General features: G+C 44.7%; 1 protein-coding gene and 1 pseudogene across 3 annotated transcripts in view; one reads left to right on the top strand and one right to left on the bottom strand.

Moving 5' to 3' along the window:
• The window catches only part of ppp1r9ala (protein phosphatase 1 regulatory subunit 9A-like A), a 35,932-nt gene extending 30,986 nt beyond the window's left edge, over positions 1–4,946 (top strand). Inside the window, exons 17-20 of one of the 3 annotated variants that reach the window (XM_035773418.2) lie at positions 466–510; positions 986–1,102; positions 2,907–3,095; positions 3,515–4,946. In XM_035773418.2, the coding sequence (XP_035629311.1) occupies positions 466–510; positions 986–1,102; positions 2,907–3,095; positions 3,515–3,673 (510 nt within the window). In that variant the 3' untranslated portion in view covers positions 3,674–4,946. The remainder of the gene's footprint in view (positions 1–465; positions 511–985; positions 1,103–2,906; positions 3,096–3,514) is intronic. The other 2 variants (XM_035773419.2, XM_035773420.2) reach the window with 2 other exon arrangements.
• A 161-nt stretch (positions 4,947–5,107) lies between these two features.
• LOC118386481 (pyruvate dehydrogenase (acetyl-transferring) kinase isozyme 1, mitochondrial-like) lies at positions 5,108–22,844 on the bottom strand (annotated as a pseudogene).
• Between the last annotated feature and the right edge of the window lie 470 nt (positions 22,845–23,314).

The raw sequence follows: 23,314 nt of genomic DNA, 5'->3' as shown, positions 1-23,314 counted from the left end.
GTCAAGAGATGTGCAGCGGCCGGCCAGCGTCGTGTTTCCCAGCGAGGGATGATGACATTGCAGTTCAAAAGTAGTGCCCTAAATAGGGTGCTTTTTGAGACACTAATTCGTTATTAATCAGAGAGCGAGAGAGGAGTAGGATTCATTGGCATTTCAATGGCTTAGCAACCACAGAATTATCCCCATTTTTAAATGCATCTACTCAAAACAGGCCTGACTAATTCACAACCAGGCTGTCTGGGGTGTAGATGGAGGCCAACAGCACCAGGGCTATGGGGAGATAGTGGGCAGTGTGTGGGGAGTGTTGGCCACACACAGGGTCTCCCCTGGTTCTGCTGGCTGGGATTCTACTTCTCGGAGTCTGTGCCCCATGGTCCTGTGCCAGCCAGAGCAGTGATCCACAGTGTAAAGTTGGGAGAACGACCTGACAAGCTCGCTCACTAAAAAGTCCTTCTTTCAAAACAGACAAATCTCTCCTGGTCCTCTTTGTTCAGTCGCTCGTTAGATTTGGTACAGTATGATTTCCTTTTTCCCCCCCCAATCTTAGAGGAGCTGGTAGACTAGAACTAACCCTTCATCTAGTGTTGTGATTGTTAATTTCGCATCTAGATCATACTAATTATACCCCCAAATTGATTTGTGTCGCCGTAGTGGACTTGGGTTTGTGGTAGTGTGTCGAGCATTCTAAATCTAACCTTTCACACTCATATCACACACACGATTTGATGATTAGAATTAAGTGTCATAGTAGAAGTAGTTTGTTTGTCTTAGGAATCAATCGATCCTTCACAAGCTTGCAAGCGCGCCACTTTCTCTTCAGAAAATGCACTGTTCTAGTTCTCAACCTAAGGTTCCATGTTTTACCGGTACTACTGTGGATCCCCTTCCTCCCTAGAGCTTTTACTCCCCAGAGTAAAGACCTGTTGTTTACCCACCCATGTGTTTGTCGAGTTAATGCGTTCCTCCTTGTTTCCACTTGTTCCAGAGTTTGTCAGTCATAGACGATTCAAACCCTGGCAGCCCCAGTTCAGACATCGTAGGCTTAGTTGCAGAGCCCAATCTGACTGGGCGCTCACATACTTTAGTCTTCTCGTCCAGTGAGGTGAGTGCTCTCTCTCTCTCTCTCTCTTTGTTCCACGTCCACAAAAGTCAGTGTGGGATGGTGCTGCTCAGATGTCTCTGCATGCTCTTTGCCCCCGTGTGGCTGTGATGATGGAATTGTGAATGGCCGCCGGAGATTGAAGTTGCATGTGTGTGATGAAGTTGTCTGTGTGGTGTTAAAACACGTTTCTGTCTTTAGCTTCGGGTCCTTGATGTGCAGGTCAGCTTGCCGAACTAGCAGAAGAGGCTCCTTGGTTAGACAGTAGAATGATCTGTGCTGCTCCTGTGTCTGTCTAGTGGAAAGGAACATCCCTTTGTATATGGTGTATGGATTGTGTGTATGGCTGTGTTTTGTGTATATGGTGTTCGGATTGTGTGTATGGTGTATGGATTGTGTGTATGGTGTATGGATTGTGTGTATGGCTGTGTTTTGTGTATATGGTGTATGGATTGTGTGTATGGTGTTCGGATTGTGTATATGGTGTTCGGATTGTGTGTATGGTGTTCGGATTGTGTGTATGGTGTATGGATTGTGTATATGGTGTTCGGATTGTGTGTATGGTGTATGGATTGTGTGTATGGTGTATGGATTGTGTATATGGTGTTCGGATTGTGTATATGGTGTTCGGATTGTGTGTATGGTGTATGGATTGTGTGTATGGTGTATGGATTGTGTGTATGGTGTATGGATTGTGTATATGGTGTTCGGATTGTGTGTATGGCTGTGTTTTGTGTATATGGTGTTCGGATTGTGTATATGGTGTTCGGATTGTGTGTATGGTGTATGGATTGTGTGTATGGTGTATGGATTGTGTATATGGTGTTCGGATTGTGTATATGGTGTTCGGATTGTGTGTATGGTGTATGGATTGTGTGTATGGTGTATGGATTGTGTATATGGTGTTCGGATTGTGTATATGGTGTTCGGATTGTGTGTATGGTGTATGGATTGTGTGTATGGTGTATGGATTGTGTGTATGGTGTATGGATTGTGTATATGGTGTTCGGATTGTGTGTATGGCTGTGTTTTGTGTATATGGTGTTCGGATTGTGTATATGGTGTTCGGATTGTGTGTATGGTGTATGGATTGTGTGTATGGTGTATGGATTGTGTGTATGGCTGTGTTTTGTGTATATGGTGTTCGGATTGTGTGTATGGTGTATGGATTGTGTGTATGGTGTATGGATTGTGTGTATGGTGTTTGGATTGTGTATATGGTGTTCGGATTGTGTGTATGGTGTTCGGATTGTGTGTATGGTGTTCGGATTGTGTGTATGGCTGTGTTTTGTGTATATGGTGTTCGGATTGTGTGTATGGTGTATGGATTGTGTGTATGGCTGTGTTTTGTGTATATGGTGTTCGGATTGTGTGTATGGCTGTGTTTTGTGTATATGGTGATCGGATTGTGTGTACAGTATGGCTGTGTTTTGTGGCTGTATGGCTTATCTTGTAGGTGTTTTAGTCGATAAGTGATTTTTATTTATACTCAGATAAACGTTAAGACCAAAGCCCTGCCTACTATACTCAAACAAGTCAGGTAGAACAAAACAAACATGCTCCGTCTGCATGTCGTGGCTGCTTCCACTTAACAGCGCTGTGACAAACTGAATTGACCAGTGCGCACACAGCTTCTTTAAAAAAAAAGAATGTATGAGATTTGTCACTTTGCACCGACCCATGATATTTTGATATTGTGCTTACGTATTGTCATGTAACTGACATTGATTCGCTAATTAATACATTATTGCTACTATTTTTTTTGTTTGTTTTCTTGGGATGGCATGTGTTTCTTGGTGTTCCGTAGACCCTGGATGACGAGCCAGTGCCCACAGGGAAGGAGTACCAATGGCAGAACCGCCCCGTCTCCGAGTGGACCAATCAGCAAATCTGTCACTGGTTGATGGGCATGAACATGGACCAATACACGCCTGAGTTCACTGCCAAAGGTGTGGATGGACATCAGCTCATGCACCTGGACAGTGACAAGTTGAAGGTGAGAGGGCATCACAAGCAACAAGGCCAAAGAAAATGTAAAGGTAGACTCAAAGATGTACAAAGCATAGTGGGTCAATTTCTGCGACAACTAAGAGCGTAGAAGCGCGAGGCTTCACTTCTCCAGTGTTTTAGTGCCCTGGCTACCACACTGTGGACGGCGTGGGAACCGCTGCACATGCGCAGATACTGTGCGAGAGCGAAGTCTTGCATCTTGCATCATCTCGATATCAGTCAGGTTTCTAATCTTTGACTGCCACCTAATGGCCAAACATAAACAGGGTGAATTGCACAATGATTTACACTAACACGGTGCATAAGGACAATTACACATAAGAAACTAGAGGAAATTGTCCGATGTTTATATGCATTTCAGAAAGTAGTGTTCTAGAATGTGACCCATGATGTTTGTCCCCTCAGGCCCTGGGTGTGTCCAGCCAGAGTGACCGGGCCACCATCAAGAAGAAGCTGAAGGACATGAGGAAGGCCCAGGAGAAGCTGGAGAAACAGAGGGAGAAAAGGGAGAAGGAGGCACGACGCAGTGGGAGGCTGCCTCCCAACACTGACTCTGTCTGCTGAGCTGCCCTAGAGGTGACCCCCACTCTCTGTCGTAACATAACCCAATGTCCCTCGGGCGAGGCTGGACATTCAACAACCCCCTGTATCTGTTCTGTTTCACCTATAGGCCTACGTAAGTGCCATCCACTTCACAGTAGTTACTAAGAGAGCACAAGCACAGTCACACACAGTACTGAGACTAGAATGGCCAGTAATGATTAATGCTAGCATAACAGTGTTGATTTAATGTGCCAATTGGAAGAATCATCTGAAAATAGCCCTATTTGTCATTGGGTTATTCACAAGAACACACAAGCCGGTTCTGCTTTTTAATCAAATCAAACACACTGCCGGTCCTGTTTCCAGCAGTATCTGTATCACGTCATCATTGTGATAGATTGGGGGGAAACAGAGATTTCTGAAAGTGATACTGTAATATTGACAATTGTTGGTGGGGATATGACCAAGAACAAAACCCAACAGGTTTTTTTTTTAACGCTATAAAGTACTTTTATCCATTTTTAAATGTTTCCAAATATGTAGTTGCAGCATTTGTGCACATCTACCCATACAACAATTGGAATGAATTTAGTACGGCTTTGTGGTTTTTTTAGATTGTATTTTTGCTAGCATAACTTTCCTGTAACCATGTACAGATCTTTTCTTGCAGGAACTTTGTACAGTTATTGAGATAAAAGCACTATATTGTCTTTTAAGCTTCAAAGCGTATACGTTGTTTTATTAACTGCATAACTTTTTTTTTTAATAATTAAGGTTCATAATTTTATATATACTTTTTCTACTAAGTAGAATAGCCACTAGGATGAGAGAATTTTTTTGCTAAATGAAAGGAATCAAGTAATGACAACGAACAATGCTGCTGATCCCCTCCCCATCTGTGCCTGTTTCGAGAATGGAGGATGTACTACTCTGTGGTCTTATTGTACCGAATAGGTTTACGTGTTGCTGAGATGGTACCAAGACATGCAATATTATTGTACACTGCATGCACTGCTTTCTGACAGGGTGTGGGGTCCATGGAAGTGTGTGTGCCTGTGACAATAAATCCATTGAATGGTTGGCTGTGTCTGTTGGGTGCATGTTGAGCTTGTCCATACCCAAGCATTGTTTTCAATGTACATTTTAAATTCAAGAATGATTCGTTTATATTTTGGATGTAAAAACACTAGTTTAATTCCCTCCACTTGTTCTAATACAAAGAGCTAGATCTTATTATTCTATTCTTGGTACATATTGTAAAAGCAACATCAAATAAACACATTCTCACACCAGATTCTGTTGTGGGTGTATTTTGTGCTTTACTAGGAGGTCTAATGGTTTTTGCATTCAAGAGATGGCAGACTGCTAAGTTCAACAATTGGACACTTTAATAGTCAACACAATCCAAACACTATATATACAAAAGTATGTGGACACCCCTTCAAAACATTTGTGGATTTGGCTATATCAGCCACACCCGTTGCTGACAAGTGTATCAAATCGAGCACACAGCCATGCAATCTCCATAGCAAACATTGGCAGTAGAATGGCTTTACTGAAGAGCTCAGGGTCTTACAATGTGGCACCGTCATAGGATGTGACCTTTCCAACAAGCCAGTTTGTCAAATTCCTGACCTGGTCAACTGTAAGTGCTGCTTTTGTGAAGTGGATATGTCTAGGAGCAACAACGGCTCAGCCGCGAAGTGGTAGATCATACAAGCTCACAGAACGGGACTGCCGGTTGCTGAAACCCGTAGCCCGTAAAAATTGTCCATCCTCGGTCTAATCTTGGTTTGGCGGATGCCAGGAGAACGCTTTGCCTGCCCCAATGCAGTGCCAAGTGTAAAGTTTGGTGGATGAATAATGGTTTGGAGCTGTTTTTCTTAGTTCCAGTGAAGGGAAATCTTAACTCTACAGCATACACTGACATTCTGTGCTTCTGTACTTCCAACAGTTTGGAGAAGGACCTTCCCTGTTTCGGCATGACAATGCCCCCGTGCACAAAGCGAGGTCCATACAGAAATGGCTTGTCAAGGAAGAACTTGACTGGCCTGCACAGAGCACCAACCTCAACCCCATTGAACACCTTTGGGATGAATTGGAACACCGACTGCGGGCCAGGCCTAATCCCCCAACATCAGTGCCCAACCTCACTAATGCTTTTGTGACTGAATTTAAGCAAGTGCCCGCAGCAATGTACCGACATCTAGTGGAAAGCCTTCCCAGAAGAGTGGAGGCTATTATAGCACCAAAGGGGTGACCCACTCCATATCAAATGCACATGATTTTGGAATGAGATGTTTGACGAGCAGGTGTCCATATACACTACGTCAATGAAACCACATTGTACTTCAAACGTATCTCAGTGTCTGGAACAAGTTCTATATCTGGATTTGTTGCCTCTCCCGTCATGTATAGCTAATATATGCCAGGGATCATCAACTAGATTCAGCCGCGGCTTCTTTTTTTGTTGAGAGGATGGTCAGGGGGCCAGAACATAATTTGTAGACTGCAAGAAGCCCAAACCGATAAGTTTGACTAAAACAGCACTGAAAAGTTAGATCATACACATTTTTTCATATCATACATCACTGTTTTGACAAAGCAACACATCCAGAATGGGTTCATACAATTGTCATGAGAAACACTAACTCACTTCTTTGAAAAATTGCATATTTAGACTGTCAAGGAACTATTGATTAACTTTTTTTTTTTTTTTTTACTTTGTTCTTTAACTTAGTACATTGTGTATGTATCTTGGCCTAGAAACTACGGAATGTTGTCATGTCTTTGGGCTCTTTGCTTGGAATACACCAGTCGTCTGCCTAATGCATGGTCTTGTAGTGCTTCCAGGCTGACTTGTAGACAGGAAGCTTCTCGATGGACTCCGTGGACAATGCCTGCACAATTGTAGATTAAATAATGGAAGAATGAGTCTTATGAAAAATATGAATACTACAATATGCTTTTAAAGTCGCATTTGTTTACTTTTTTGTGACTTACCCGGATATATATATATATATATATATATATATATATATATATATATATAGGTGCCATAGCCCTCCAGAGAGTACAGCTTCAAATCACCTTGGAAGTACGTGGCATATAATCGGGAGATGGGAAGGCCGTAACCATAGCCAGCCTACAACAGAACAGATAAGAGAAAGCTGACAATACTTAAATAACTATCAATATTGTGTGCTGACTCAGCCGCGGCTTCTTTTTTTTTGTTGAGAGAGGATGGTCAGGGGGGGATGGTCAGGGGGCCAGAACTCAGAGGGCTGTGTTGGCCATCCATGCTGGGTGGGGGGGTGGAGTAGGTGTAGGTGAACAGCCTCTCAATCTTCCTCAGGGGAACCCCTCCTCTGCGATCGCTCACCTGGAAGAGTAAATGACACCGATCAGAAAGAGATACACTGATTAGCCTCCTTTGTGGTGTCTCTAGCCATATAAGAGTGGTTAAATGAGAAGCAGCACTGCAGAGTAGTTGTACCTTGACTGTCAGGTCTTCCCTCCCCAGGGCCACCTGGGCATGTACAGAAGGTTAGTCCATGGAATCTTCATACAACTCCATGGTGGCTCTCATGGCATTCTGAAGAGATCAAATCCACATTTAAGGTTACATTTATTTTTCTCAGAACTTGAAAACTTAAGCTCAAAAGTAATGAACTGTGAAGTGAAAAAATAAAGGCATACCTTAAAGTTCAAATACCATGTGGTAAAGATGGGATGGCACATACTCAACAGTTACGGGTTTTCCATCGTCTTTTACTGTAGAGACAATTGGAAACTAAGTGATACAACCATTTCTGAAAATATAAGTAAAGGTAGTCTATAATATTATCACAAGTCCACCAAGTTTATAAATACGCTTAAGTCGGCAATGAAATTTACCATTGAATTCTTCCAGTACCAACTCCGGAGAGTTCATGTAATACCGATCACAAAGGTTTCTTGCATTTTCATATTCATCTGGGGGAAAGGCAAAGTAGTCTGGTTAGGAAAGTAACGCTGAATTTACAATTCCAATAAACGTGCAGCACTTACCCCGGACTACCTCAGTAACTGTGTAGTGGGGATCAATACTGCCAATCTGTTTAGGGTGCGCTGGGTTTACCCTCACTTTCCCACCAAAGAGCAGGGCTAGAATAGAAGACATGCAAAACCGTTACAACTGACATTTAACAGGTGTTTATATAACAAGTTTGATAGTTCTGCTTTCATAATTTCTCAATTTATTTCAGCCATTCTGGTCTCAGGTTGAAGATTGAAGTTTTTTGAAGTTGTAGTTTTTTTGTTGCCTGAAACAAAAAAGATCCCTGGCTGCACAAACTAGTCTCGGAGCATTGAATATGAATCTGTACGTACATCTAAAACACTCCCTTTGGTCAAATCTGTCAAGTTTTGTATGGTATGTATTCATTTGTGGATGTCCATCACCTATTTAATTTTTCAGTTTTTGATTTGTTAAAAAAGTTTGAAATATCCAATAAATGTCGTTCCACTTCATGATTGTGTCCCACTTGTTGTTGATTCTTCACACAAAAATACAGTTTTATATCTTTATGTTTGAAGCCTGAAATGTGGCAAAAGGTCGCAAAGTTCAAGGGGGCCGAATACTTTCGCAAGGCACTGTATCTTACTAATTTGAGTGTCCAGAATTTACATGTACTATGTTAAGTGCAGTGTGTGAGATCATCAGAGCTGCCAGAAACAGGTTCCACTTACACCGAACAAAAATATAAACGGCACATGTAAAGTGTTGGTCACGTTTCATGAGCTGAAATAAAATATCCCAGAAATGTTTCATACGCTCAAAAAGCTTATCTCAAAAATGTTGTGCTCAAATTAGTTTACATCCCTGTTAGTGAGCGTTTCTCCTTCGCCAAAATGATCCTTCCACCTGACAGGTGTGGTATATCAAGAAGCTGATTAAACAGCGTGATCGGCCACTTTAAAATGTGCAGTTTTGTCACGCAACACAATACCACAGATGTCTCATATTGAGAGAGTGTGCAATTGGAAAACCGACTGCAGAAATGTCCACCAGAGCTGTTGCCAGAGGAGTTGATGTTCATTCCTCCACCAAAAGCTGCCTCCAATGCCGTTTTAGAGACTTTGGCAGTACGTCTAACCGGGCCTCACAACCACAGACCACTTCTAACCACGCCAGCCCATATATACAAATGTATGTGGACACACCTTCAAATTAGTGTATTTGAAGTGGTAGGTCACACAAGATCACTGAACGGCACCGCCAAGTGTGGAAACAAATAGCGCACAAAAATTGTCTGTCCTTGGTTGTAACACTCACTACCGAGTTACAAACTGCCTCTGGAAGCAACATCAGCACAAAAAAATGTTTATTCGGGAGCATCATGAAATGAGTTTCCATGGCAGAGAAGCCGCACACAAGCCTGAGATCACTATGCGCTACACTCGCATTAACATCTGCTAACCATGTGTATGTGACAAATAAAATTGGATTTGATTTGATAACGCTCGACGCTATTGGACCCAGGAGCAGTGGAAAACACGTTCTCTGGAGTGATGAATTATGCTTCACCATCTAGCAGTCTGACAGACTAATCTTGGTTTGGCGGATGCCAGCAGAATGCTACATACCTGAATGCATAGTGCCAATTGTAAAGTTTGTTTGAGAAGGAATAATGGTCTGGGGCTGTTTTTCATTAGTTCCAGTGAAGGGAAATCTTAACGCTACAGCATACATTCTAGATGATTCTGTCCTCCAACTCTGTGGCAACAGTTTGGTGAAGGCCCTTTCCTGTTTCAGAATGACAGTGCCCCCGTGCACAAAGCGAGGTCCATACAGAAATGGTTTGTCAAGGTCGGTGTGGGAGAACTTGACTGATCTGCACAGAGCCCTGACCTCAACCCCATTGAACACCTTTGGGATGAATTGGAACCCTGACTGCGAGCCAGGCCTAATAGCCCAACATCAGTGCTCAACCTCACTAATGCTCTTGTGGCTGAATGTCCCCGCAGCAATGTTCAAAACTAGTGGAAAGCCTTCCCAGAAGAATGGAGGCTATTATAGCAACAAGAGGGGGACCAACTCCATATTAATGCCCATGATTTTGTAATGAGATGTTTGACGAGCAGGTGTCCAAATACTTTTGGTCATATAGTGTAAATACAACCATGCAAAAGTCATAACTGGCAATTCTGTACTGACGATATGTATTAGTTAAACAGGTAAACAATGATACCAACTGGCGACAGACAAGTTCCTTACTTTCTCCCCCTTCCACTTCCCTACTCCATTTTTGTGGTAATGCTGCAACCCGTTGGTTATAATTTTGGATAGAGCAGACATTTCCATATATTTTTGTTAATTGAATGTGTGACTTAACTCCACCAGTCCTATTTATGATATAATTTACAAAGATATTTATATCTAATTATATCATCAATTAGTATAGTTGAGTTTAACCATAATATTTGTTCTGTCGTTTCTGGTGGATTAAATTGAAATTGCAACCAGCTTTATATGGCTTGTTATAAAAAATAGTGATATTTTGGAGACAATTTCATTTTCCAATAATCTAAAGTGAGCGGTTGTAATCTGAATAAAGGGAAAAAAGGACATTCTTGAACACGGGATGAGCCATTGTTACTAATCTGCTTTAACATTTAAGTCATTTAGCAGACGCTCTTATCCAGAGCGACTTACAAATTGGTGCATTCACCTTATGACATCCAGTGGAACAGCCACTTTACAATAGTGCATCTAAATCTTTTTAGGGGGGGGGGGGGTGAGAAGGATTACTTACCCTATCCTAGGTATTCCTTGAAGAGGTGGGGTTTCGGGTGTCTCCGGAAGGTGGTGATTGACTCCGCTGTCCTGGCGTCGTGAGGGAGTTTGTTCCACCATTGGGGGCCAGAGCAGCGAACAGTTTTGACTGGGCTGAGCGGGAACTGTACTTCCTCAGTGGTAGGGAGGCGAGCAGGCCAGAGGTGGATGAACGCAGTGCCCTTGTTTGGGTGTAGGGCCTGATCAGAGCCTGGAGGTACTGAGGTGCCGTTCCCCTCACAGCTCCGTAGGCAAGCACCATGGTCTTGTAGCGGATGCGAGCTTCAACTGGAAGCCAGTGGAGAGAGCGGAGGAGCGGGGTGACGTGAGAGAACTTGGGAAGGTTGAACACCAGACGGGCTGCGGCGTTCTGGATGAGTTGTAGGGGTTTAATGGCACAGGCAGGGAGCCCAGCCAACAGCGAGTTGCAGTAATCCAGACGGGAGATGACAAGTGCCTGGATTAGGACCTGCGCCGCTTCCTGTGTGAGGCAGGGTCGTACTCTGCGGATGTTGTAGAGCATGAACTGACAGGAACGGGCCACCGCCTTGATGTTAGTTGAGAACGACAGGGTGTTGTCCAGGATCACGCCAAGGTTCTTAGCGCTCTGGGAGGAGGACACAATGGAGTTGTCAACCGTGATGGCGAGATCATGGAACGGGCAGTCCTTCCCCGGGAGGAAGAGCAGCTCCGTCTTGCCGAGGTTCAGCTTGAGGTGGTGATCCGTCATCCACACTGATATGTCTGCCAGACATGCAGAGATGCGATTCGCCACCTGGTCATCAGAAGGGGGAAAGGAGAAGATTAATTGTGTGTCGTCTGCATAGCAATGATAGGAGAGACCATGTGAGGTTATGACAGAGCCAAGTGACTTGGTGTATAGCGAGAATAGGAGAGGGCCTAGAACAGAGCCCTGGGGGACACCAGTGGTGAGAGCGCGTGGTGAGGAGACAGATTCTCGCCACGCCACCTGGTAGGAGCGACCTGTCAGGTAAGACGCAATCCAAGCGTGGGCCGCGCCGGAGATGCCCAACTCGGAGAGGGTGGAGAGGAGGATCTGATGGTTCACAGTATCGAAGGCAGCCGATAGGTCTAGAAGGATGAGAGCAGAGGAGAGAGAGTTAGCTTTAGCAGTGCGGAGCGCCTCCGTGATACAGAGAAGAGCAGTCTCAGTTGAATGACTAGTCTTGAAACCTGACTGATTTGGATCAAGAAGGTCATTCTGAGAGAGATAGCGGGAGAGCTGGCCAAGGACGGCACGTTCAAGAGTTTTGGAGAGAAAAGAAAGAAGGGATACTGGTCTGTAGTTGTTGACATCGGAGGGATCGAGTGTAGGTTTTTTCAGAAGGGGTGCAACTCTCGCTCTCTTGAAGACGGAAGGGACGTAGCCAGCGGTCAGGGATGAGTTGATGAGCGAGGTGAGGTAAGGGAGGAGCTCTCCGGAAATGGTCTGGAGAAGAGAGGAGGGGATAGGGTCAAGCGGGCAGGTTGTTGGGCGGCCGGCCGTCACAAGACGCGAGATTTCATCTGGAGAGAGAGGGGAGAAAGAGGTCAGAGCACAGGGTAGGGCAGTGTGAGCAGAACCAGCGGTGTCGTTTGACTTAGCAAACGAGGATCGGATGTCGTCGACCTTCTTTTCAAAATGGTTGACGAAGTCATCTGCAGAGAGGGGGGAGGGGGGGGGGGGGGATTCAGGAGGGAGGAGAAGGTGGCAAAGAGCTTCCTAGGGTTAGAGGCAGATGCTTGGAATTTAGAGTGGTAGAAAGTGGCTTTAGCAGCAGAGACAGAGGAGGAAAATGTAGAGAGGAGGGAGCGAAAGGATGCCAGGTCCGCAGGGAGGCGAGTTTTCCTCCATTTCCGCTCGGCTGCCCGGAGCCCTGTTCTGTGAGCTCGCAATGAGTCGTCGAGCCACGGAGCGGGAGGGGAGGACCGAGCCGGCCTGGAGGATAGGGGACATAGAGAGTCAAAGGATGCAGAAAGGGAGGAGAGGAGGGTTGAGGAGGCAGAATCAGGAGATAGGTTGGAGAAGGTTTGAGCAGAGGGAAGAGATGATAGGATGGAAGAGGAGAGAGTAGCGGGGGAGAGAGAGCGAAGGTTGGGACGGCGCGATACCATCCGAGTAGGGGCAGTGTGGGAAGTGTTGGATGAGAGTGAGAGGGAAAAGGATACAAGGTAGTGGTCGGAGACTTGGAGGGCAGTTGCAATGAGGTTAGTGGAAGAACAGCATCTAGTAAAGATGAGGTCGAGCGTATTGCCTGCCTTGTGAGTAGGGGGGGAAGGTGAGAGGGTGAGGTCAAAAGAGGAGAGGAGTGGAAAGAAGGAGGCAGAGAAGAATGAGTCAAAGGTAGGCGTGGGGAGGTTAAAGTCGCCCAGAACTGTGAGAGGTGAGCCGTCCTCAGGAAAGGAGCTTATCAAGGCATCAAGCTCATTGATGAACTCTCCGAGGGAACCTGGAGGGCGATAAATGATAAGGATGTTAAGCTTGAAAGGGCTGGTAACTGTGACAGCATGGAATTCAAAGGAGGCGATAGACAGATGGGTAAGGGGAGAAAGAGAGAATGACCACTTGGGAGAGATGAGGATCCCGGTGCCACCACCCCGCTGACCAGAAGCTCTCGGGGTGTGCGAGAACACGTGGGCGGACGAAGAGAGAGCAGTAGGAGTAGCAGTGTTATCTGTGGTGATCCATGTTTCCGTCAGTGCCAAGAAGTCGAGGGACTGGAGGGAGGCATAGGCTGAGATGAACTCTGCCTTGTTGGCCGCAGATCAGCAGTTCCAGAGGCTACCGGAGACCTGGAACTCCACGTGGGTCGTGCGCGCTGGGACCACCAGATTAGGGTGGCCGCGGCCACGCGGTGTGGAGCGTTTGTATGGTCTGTGCAGAGAGGAGAGAACAGCGATAGACAGACACATAGTTGACAGGCTACAGAAGAGGCTACGCTAATGCAAGTACAGCTTTTCTATGACTGAAGATTTTAGAGGTCTTATGCTTTAATATTTAATAATTTTATTTTCATTTTATTATCCGAATTCATATTCATTATATAAATAGGCCCATTTCAATGTTTTCTGGCTTGCCATTCCAAATTAATTTTTTGGGGGTTTGTATAATTTGATTTACACAACATGCCTACCACTTTGAAGATGCAAAATATTTTTTCTTGTGAAACAAACAAGAAATAAGACAAAAAACAGAACTTGAGCATGCATAACTATTCACCCCCATAAATAATCAATACTTTGTAGAGACACCTTTTACAGCAATTACAGCTACAAGTCTCTTGGGTAAGTCTCTGTAAGCTTGGCACATCTAGCCACTGGGATTTTTGCCCATTCTTCAAGGCAAAACTGCTCCAGCTCCTTCAAGTTGGATGGGTTCTGCTGGTGTACAGCGGATTAAGGTCTGGGCTTTGACTAGTCCATTCCAAGGCATGTAGATGTTTCCCCTTAAACCACTCAAGTGTTGCTTTAGCAGTATGCTTAGGGTCATTGTCCTTCTGGAAGGTGAACCTCCATCCCAGTCTCAAATCTCTGGAAGAGTGAAACAGGTTTCCCTCAAGAATTTATCTGTTTTTAGCACCATATTTCCTTCTATTCTGACCAGTTTCCCAGTCCCTGCCGATGAAAAACATACCCACAGCATGATGCTGCCACCACCATGCTTTACTGTGGGGATGGTGTTCTCGGGGTGATGAGCGGTGTTGGGTTTGCGCCAGACATAGCTTTTTCCTTGATGGCCAAATAGCTCAATTTTAGTCTCATCTAACCAGAAAACCTTCTTCCGTATGTTTTGGGAGTCTCCCACATGCCTTTTGGCGAACACCAAATGTGTTTGTCTATTTTTTTCTTTAAGCAATGGCTTTTTTCTGGCTCCTCTTCTGTAAAGCCCAGCTCTGTGGAGTGTACGGCTTAAAGTGGTCCTATGGACAGATACTCCAATCTCCGCTGCGGAGCTTTGCAGATCCTTCATGGTTATCTTTGGTCTCTTTGTTGCCTCTCTGATTAATGCCCTCCTTGCCTGGTCCGTGAGTTTTGGTAGGTGGCCCTCTCTTGGCACGTTTGTTGTGGTGCCATGTTCTTTCCATTTTTTTAATAATGGATTTAATGGTGCTCCGTGGGATGTTCAAAGTTTCAAATATTTTTTTATAACCCAACCCTGATCTGTACTTCTCCACAACTTTGTCCCTGACCTGTTTGGAGAGCTCCTTGGTCTTCATGGTGCCACTTGCTTGATGGTGCCCCTTGCTTAGTGGTGTTGCAGACTCTGGGGCCTTTCAGAACAGGTGCACTGAGAACATGTGACACTTAAATAAAGTATCAACTGTGTGCATTCTAACTAATTATGTGACTTCTGAAGGTAATTGGTTGCACCACATCGTATTTAAAGGCTTCATAGCAAAGGGGGTGAATACATATGCACGCACCCCTTTTCCGTTGATTTTTTATTTTTTTTCACTTCAACAATTGACTATTTTGTGCATGTCCGTTACATGAAATACAAATAAAAATCCATTTAAATTACATGTTGTAATGCAACAAAATAGGAAAAATGCCAAGGGGGTGAATACTTTTGCAAGGCACTGTATGCAAATATTAGAAAATGACATTTGATTTATTTATTTTTTATCTATAAATTCTAAAATAGTTTGTAAGCTTTTAAATGATATCAAACACAACCTTTTGTATTTTCCAGTGATGAAGACATGGATGTCTCACGTGATGGTGAAGCATGCAAAAGGGGTCAACTTAAAGCGACTTTTATCTCCTGAATGTTTTGTCATTCATGTCCTAGAAGTCCCTTTCCGACCACTTCTTCCAGAGGTAAACATGTCTGGAAAGTTTTGTTTAAATCAAAAGAAATGCTGTCAAAAAAGTTATTGAATTCAAATAGACTTATTCCGCTATAACAAGTGACATACTCGCTGTGCTGGTTAAGCTGCATCCTGATGGATATTAAGCTCATGTAGAAGCGATCCAGGAAATACTGAACGTTCTTGGCTGACGATGGGGTCTGGGCCATAGGTCTCCTTGTACTCCACAGCCCCCTGGGCCATAGGTCTCCTTGTACTCCACAGCCCCCTGGGCCATAGGTCTCCTTGTACTCCACAGCCCCATGGGCCATAGGTCTCCTTGTACCCCACTACCCCCTGGGCCACAGGTCTCCTTGTACTCCACAGCCCCCTGGGCCATAGGTCTCCTTGTACCCCACTGCCCCCTGGGCCATAGGTCTCCTTGTACCCCACTACCCCCTGGGCCATAGGTCTCCTTGTACTCCACAGCCCCCTGGGCCATAGGTCTCCTTGTACTCCACAGCCCCCTGGGCCATAGGTCTCCTTGTACCCCACTACCCCCTGGGCCATAGGTCTCCTTGTACTCCACTACCCCCTGGGCCATAGGTCTCCTTGTACTCCACAGCCCCCTGGGCCATAGGTCTCCTTGTACCCCACTGCCCCCTGGGCCATAGGTCTCCTTGTACTCCACAGCCCCCTGGGCCATAGGTCTCCTTGTACCCCACTGCCCCCTGGGCCATAGGTCTCCTTGTACCCCACTACCCCCTGGGCCATAGGTCTCTTTGTACTCCACAGCCCCCTGGGCCATAGGTCTCCTTGTACCCCACTGCCCCCTGGGCCATAGGTCTCCTTGTACTCCACAGCCCCCTGGGCCATAGTCGGGATGACGTCATTGTGACGGTTTCAGATCTTTATAACAGCATCAGTGAAACTGTGTGAAGACCGAGTCCAAAGGAATTATGATCCACAGTAGGAATTGGCCTACAATTACAGTGATGTGTTCATCTACAACATACCACTTTACTTATTTCATATGCATATACTGTATTCTCGTCAATGCCACTTCGACATTGCTCGTCCTAATATTTACATATTTCTTAATTCCATTATTTTACTTTTAGATTTGTGTATTGTTGTGAATTGTTAGATACTACTGCACTGTTGGAACTAGGAACACAAGCATTTCGCTACATCTGCTAAATATGTGTATGTGACTAATAACATTTGATTAGATTTTAATAACGCAACTAGATAATCATCTTACTCGTGTGACTTTCTCATCATCAGCATCCTTCTCCTTAAACTCTTGAAAGTCTTGAAGACTTTGCATGTACCTAAAAATAAAATAAAAAGATCTCGTACATTGGTGATGTTATTGATAGGCCTGTTGGAACATGCGTAACAGAAGATGGGGGTTTAGCTTAGTGGAATCAGCCTGAATGCTGCGTTCACCATTCTGTTTTACTGAAGTGAAATAGACCGGTAAACGCAGCGATCGGGCTGGTTCCCCCCAGGCTAGATGGGAGTGAGCTAGGCCTAAAATAAGAGTACTCACCAACTCTGTACCAACCGGACTGATGGAGTCTCTAGCAGATGATCTGGTAACAACTTGATCTTCTTCGTTATGTTTGCCAACCACACAGGTAGCTCCTGTCTCAGGAATGTCAACGATGTTCTCTTGCATGCATTTTCACCAGACCCTGAATGTGAAACAGAACAAACATGACTGATAGGTTAGTTAGATGAAAGATATGAAACAGGTAAAGGAGCTATATAAAACAGTACCAGTCAAAAGTTTGGACACACCTACTCATTCAAGGGTTTTTTGTTATTTTTACTATTTTCTACATTGTAGAATAATAGTGAAGACATCAAAACTATGAAATAACACAAATTGAATCAAAGTGTTATTTTATATTCTTCAAAGTAGCCAAAGCTGATGACAGCGTTCCACATTCTTGGCATTATCTCTACCGGCTTTTTTAATCATTTATTTTATTTAATCTTTATTTACAGTGAGGGATAAGAATATTTCATCCCCTGCTAATTTTGTACGATTGCCCACTGACAAAGAAATTATCAGTCTATAATTTTAATGGAAGGTTTATTTGAACAGTGAGAGACAGAATAACAACAACAAAAAACAGAAAAACTCATGTCAAAAATGTTTTGATTTGCATTTTAATGAGGGAAATCAGTATTTGACCCCCTCTCAATCAGAAAGATTTCTGGCTCCCAGGTGTCTTTTATACAAGTAACAAGCTGAGATTGACAACAGTTGGTGCAATTATTCGCAAATGGAAGAAACACAAAAGAACTGTCAATCTCCCTCAGGCTGAGGCTCCATGCAAGATCTCCCCCCGTGGAGTTGCAATGATCATGAGAACGGTGAGGAATCAGCCCAGAACTACACGGGAGGATCTTGTCAATGATCTCAAGGCAGCTGGGACCATAGTCACCAAGAAAACAATTGGTAAAACACTACGCCGTGAAGGACTGAAATCCTGCAGCGCCCGCAAGGTCCCCCTGCTCAAGAAAGCACATATACATGCCCTTCTGAAGTTTGCCAATGAACATCTGAATGATTCAGAGGGCAACTGGGTGAAAGTGTTGTGGTCAGATGAGACCAAAATGGAGCTCTTTGGCATAAACTCAACTCGCTGTGTTTGGAGGAGGAGGAATGCTGCCTATGACCCCAAGAACACCATCCCCACCGTCAAACATGGAGGTGGAAACATTATGTTTTGGGAGTGTTTTTCTGCTAAGGGGACAGGGCAATTTCACCACATCAAAGGGACGAGGGATGGGGCCATGTACCGTCAAATCTTGGTTGAGAACCTCCTTCCCTCAGCCAGGGCATTGAAAATGGGTCGTGGATGGGATTCCAGCATGACAATGACCCAAAACACACAGCTAAGGCAACAAAGGAGTGGCTCAAGAAGAAGCACATTAAGGTCTCCAGACCTTAATCCCTTGGAAAATCTGTGGAGGGAGCTGAAGGTTTGAGTTGCCAAACATCAGCCTTGAAACTTTAATGACTTGGAGAAGATCTGCAAAGAGGAGAGGGACAAAATCCCTCCTGAGATGTGTGCAAACCTGGTGACCAACTACAAGAAACATCTGACCTCTGTGATTGTCAACAAGGGTTTTGCCACCAAGTACTAAGTCATGTTTTGCAGAGCGGTCAAATACTTATTTCCCTCATTAAAATGCAAATCAATTTATAACATTTTTGCCATGTGTTTTTCTGGATTTTTTTGTTGTTATTCTGTCTCTCACTGTTCAAATAAACCTACCATTAAAATTATAGACTGATCATTTCTTTGTCAGTGGGAAAACGTACAAAATCAGCAGGGGATCAAATACTCTTTTCCCTCACTGTAACTAGGCAAGTCGGTTAAGAACAAAATCTTATTCACATTGACAGCTTACCCCGGCCAAACCCTAACCAGGATGACACTGGGCCAATTGTGCGCTGCCCTATGGGACTCCCAATCACAGCCAGTTTTGATACAGCCTGGAATCGAACCAGGGTGTGTAGTGATGCCTCGAGCACTGAGATGCAGTGCCTTAGACTGCTGCGCCACTTGGGAGCTGGAATATTTTTTCCAACGGTCTTGAAGGAGTTCCCACATACGCTTTGCATTTGTTGGCTGCTATTCCTTCACATCTGATACAGCACTCCATTTCTCCCCATCTTGGTCAAATGGCCCTTACACAGCATGGAGGTGTGTTGGCTCATTGTCCTGTTGAAAAACAAATGATAGTCCCACTAAGATAGGATGGCGTATCGCTGCAGAATGCTGTGGTAGCCATGCTGGTTAAGCGTGCCTTGAATTCTAAATAAATCACTGACAGTGTCACCAGCGAAGCACCCCCCACACCATCACACCTCCTCCATGCTTCATGGTGGGAACCACACATGCGGAGATCATCCGTTCACCTACTCTGCATCTCACGAAGACACGGCAGTTGGAACCAAAAATCGCAAATTTGGACTCATTAGACCAAAGGACAGATTTCCACCGGTCTAAAGTCCATTGCTTGTGTTTCTTGGCACAAGCAAACCTTTTCTTATTAGTAGTGGTTTCTTTAAAGCAATTCAACCATGAAGGCCTGATTCACACAGTCTCCTCTGAACAGTTGATGTTGAGATGTGTCTGTTACTTGAACTCTGTAGCATTTATTTGGGCTGCAATTTCTAGGGCTGGTAACTCTGATGAACTTATCCTCTGCAGCAGAGATAAATCTGGCTCTTCCTTTCCTGTGGCGGGCCAATTGAGTGCCCTTTATGGTTTTTGCGACTGCACTTGAAGAAACTTTCAAAGTTCTTGAAATGTTCCGCATTGACTGACCTTCATGTCTTAAGTATTGATGGATTGTTGTTTTCTCTTTGCTTATTTGAGCTGTTCTTGCCATAATTTGGACTTGGTCTTTTACCAAATAGGGCCATCTTCTGTATACCAATCCTACCTTGTCACAACGACTGATTGGCTCAAACGCATTATGAAAAGACATTCCACAAATTAACTTTAAAACAAGGCACATCTGTTAATTGAAATGCATTCCAGGTGACTACCTCATGAAGCTGGTTGAGAGAATGCCAAGAGTGTGCAAAGCTATCATCAAGGCAAAGGGTGGCTTTTTTGAAGAATCTCAAATATAAAATATGTGTGGAAACACCTTCAAATGAGTAGATAATGCCATTTCGGCCACAACCGTTGCTGAGAGGTGGATAAAATCGAGCACACAGCCATGCAGTCTCCATAGAAAAACATTGGCAGTAGAATGGCCTTACTGAAGAGCTCAGTGACTTTCAACATGGCACTGTCATAGGATGCCACCTTTCCAACAAGTCAGTTGGTCAAATCTTTACTCTGGTAAACTGGAAGTGCTGTTATTGTGAAGTGGAAACGTCTAGGAGCAACAAGGGCTCAGCCAGAAATTGGTAGGCCACACAAGCTCACAGAAAGGGCTGAAGCGCATACAAATCGAGTGGTGTAAAGCTCGCCACTATTGGACACTGGAGCAGTGGAAACGCGTTCCTTGGAGTGATTAATCATGCTTCACCATCTGGCAGTCCAACAGATGATGCCAGCAGAACGCTACTGGCCGAATGCATAGTGCCAAGTGTAAAGTTTGGTGGAGGAGGAATAATGGTCTGGGGCTGTTTTTCATGGTTCGGGCTAGGCCCCTTAGTTCCAGTGAAGGGAAATCTTAATGCTACAACATACAATGACATTCAAGACAATTCTGTGCTTCCAACATTGGGGCAACATTTTGGGGAAGACCCTTTCCTGTTTCAGAATGACAATGCCCCCGTGCACAAAGCGAGGTCCATACAGAAATGGTTTGTTGAGATTGGTGTGGAAGAACTTGACTGGCCTGCACAAAGCCCTGACTTCAACCCCATCGAACACCTTTGGGATGAATTGGAACGCCGACTGCGAGCCAGGCGTAATTGCCCAACATTAGTGCCAGACATCACTAATGCTCTTGTGGCTGAATAGAAGCAATTCCCAGCAGCAATGTTCCAACATCTAGTGGAAAGCCTTCCCAGAAAAGTGGAGGCTGTTATTGCAGCCAAGGGGGGACCTACTCCATATTAATGACCAAGATTTTGGAATGAGATGTTCAACGTGCAGGTGTACATACTTTTGGTCATGTAATATATATATATATATATAAAGTGCATTCGAAAAGTATTCAGACCTTATTTACATAAGTATCCAGACCCTTTACTATGAAACTGATCCATTGATCATCTTTGTGATGTTTCCACAACTGCATTGCAATCCACCTGTGGTAAATTCAATTGATTGGACATGATTTGGAAATACGGAGCAAATACCAAACCATTAGGTTGAAGGAATTGTCCGTAGAGCTCCGAAACAGGATTGTGTCGAGGCACAGATCTGAGGAATGGTACCAAAACATTTCTGCAGTATTGAAGGTCCCCAAGAACACAGTGGCTTCTATAATTCTTTAAATGGAAGAAGTTTGGAACCACCAAGATTCTTCCTAGAGCTGGCCCGCCTGGCCAAACTGAGCAATCGGGGGAGAAGGGCCTTGGTCTGGGAGGTGACCAAGAACCTGATGGTCACTCTGACAGAGCTCCAGAGTTCCTCTGTGGAGTTAGGAAAACCTTCCAGAAGGACAAGCATCTCTGCAGCAGTCCACCAATCAGGCCTTTATGGTAGCATCCCAACGGTGATGCAGGGGTGGCAGCATCATGCTGTGGGGATATTTTTCAGCAGCAGTGACTGGGAGACTGGTCAACAGAGGCAAAGATGAACGGAGCAAAGTACAGAGAGATCCTTGATGAAAACCTGCTTTAGAGCGCTCAGGATCTCGGACAGGGGTGAAGGTTTACCTTCCAACAGGACAACGACCCTAAGCACACAGCCAAGACATCACAGGAGTGGCTTTGGGAACAAGTCTCTGAATGTCTTTGAGTGGCCCAGCCAGAGCCCGGACTTGAACCCAATCAAACATCTCTGGAGAGACCTGAAAATAGCTTTGCAGCGACGCTTCACATCCAAACTGACAGAGGTTGAGAGGATTTGTTACGGGATTGGGCCAGCCAGAGATGGCACCTTGAGGTAACCACCTGCACCATGGCCCGTCCGTTGGTGTGAACAACATCCCTCTGGAGCAGGGAAAGCAGACGAGACACCTCCATCACTTCCCGGAGGAGCTCCTATGTGGCCTCGTGCAGCCAGGAAAACATGGTCTGCAGGTAGGCCTGCAGCAGCATGGCCGCGTTGGTAAGGCGGCCGAGAGAGCAGAGGGACCCATATGTGGCTTTCATCAGTTGATGCCCAGTGCAGTGGCTACCCAAGTGAGTAGCCTCCTCAAAACTTATTTAGCTGCTGTGCCAAGCTTGTAGTGTCATACCCAAAACTCAAGGCTGTAATCGCTGCCAAAGGTGCTTTTAAAGGGTCTGAATACTCATGTAAATGTCATTGTGTGTGTGTGTGTGTGTGTGTGTGTGTGTGTGTGTGTGTGTGTGTGTGTGTGTGTGTGTGTGTGTGTGTGTGTGTGTGTGTGTGTGTGTGTGTGTGTGTGTGTGTGTGTGTGTGTGTGTGTGTGTGTGTGTGTGTGTGTGTGTGTGTGTGTGTGTGTGTGTGTGTTAAATACATATATTCATATAGTGTACAAAACATTATAAACACCTGCTCTTTGCATGACAGACTATCCAGGTGAAAAATATAACCCGTTAATTCCACTTCAATCAATGTAAGTGAAGGCGAGGAGACATTAATCCTTGAGACATGGATTGTGTATGTGTGCCCATTCACCCTATGAATGGCAAGACAAAAGATTTAAGTACCTTTGATGGTATGGCAGGTATGGCAGGAAGGTATGGCTAATGTTTTGTGCACTGTGCATAGCCTGCCCTGATGCGTGCCACATGTCACAATGACGTTAGCAAATAGTTGACTAAAAGCATTGAGATTCAAGTCCGCTTACCGAAGTCCAAGAATTGTTTCATTGAGAGTGGTGAAGGGGAGAATCTGGAGTAGTCATCAATATGCTTTCTCATGGAGGAGGCGTTGCTCATCAAGGCCCTTACGATCCTCATGTTGATTTAGCTCACATTCACAGTTGATAAACGGACGTGGATCGAAATGATTCAGTTCACGGCGTTCCAACAGCTGCTTGCCCAATATTGTTGACAGTGCGGAATGTAGCTATAGCCTTCATCACCTACTGTTAGCTAGTTTACCTAGCTTTCATGAATTTTGTTTTTAAACCATAAAGGTCCACAAAGTAAATTACGTTAGTTTACAATATATTTACACAAACTAGCCAGCTAGCCAGTATGAGGATTCTGTGTTATACACTATAGCCCGTTACCATATATGTGATTGAATATTATCTGTTGTTGGCTTGTGTGGATGTATGTATGTGTTATGCAACATAGCAGACTTGAAACATTGTTAACAGTTTCAGGGCCATGGGCCTTTCTCATGATGGAAAAATACAGAATAACATGCTGACAGGAAATGTGCAATGAGTTGGGGGGGGGCACATTCAGAACGTAGTGTTGCG

The sequence above is a fragment of the Oncorhynchus keta genome, chromosome 7 (genome assembly GCF_023373465.1).
Source record: "Oncorhynchus keta strain PuntledgeMale-10-30-2019 chromosome 7, Oket_V2, whole genome shotgun sequence".
NCBI lineage: Eukaryota > Metazoa > Chordata > Actinopteri > Salmoniformes > Salmonidae > Oncorhynchus > Oncorhynchus keta.
Note: the sequence above shows the minus strand (reverse complement) of the source record. Positions and strands in the feature narration are given on the sequence as shown.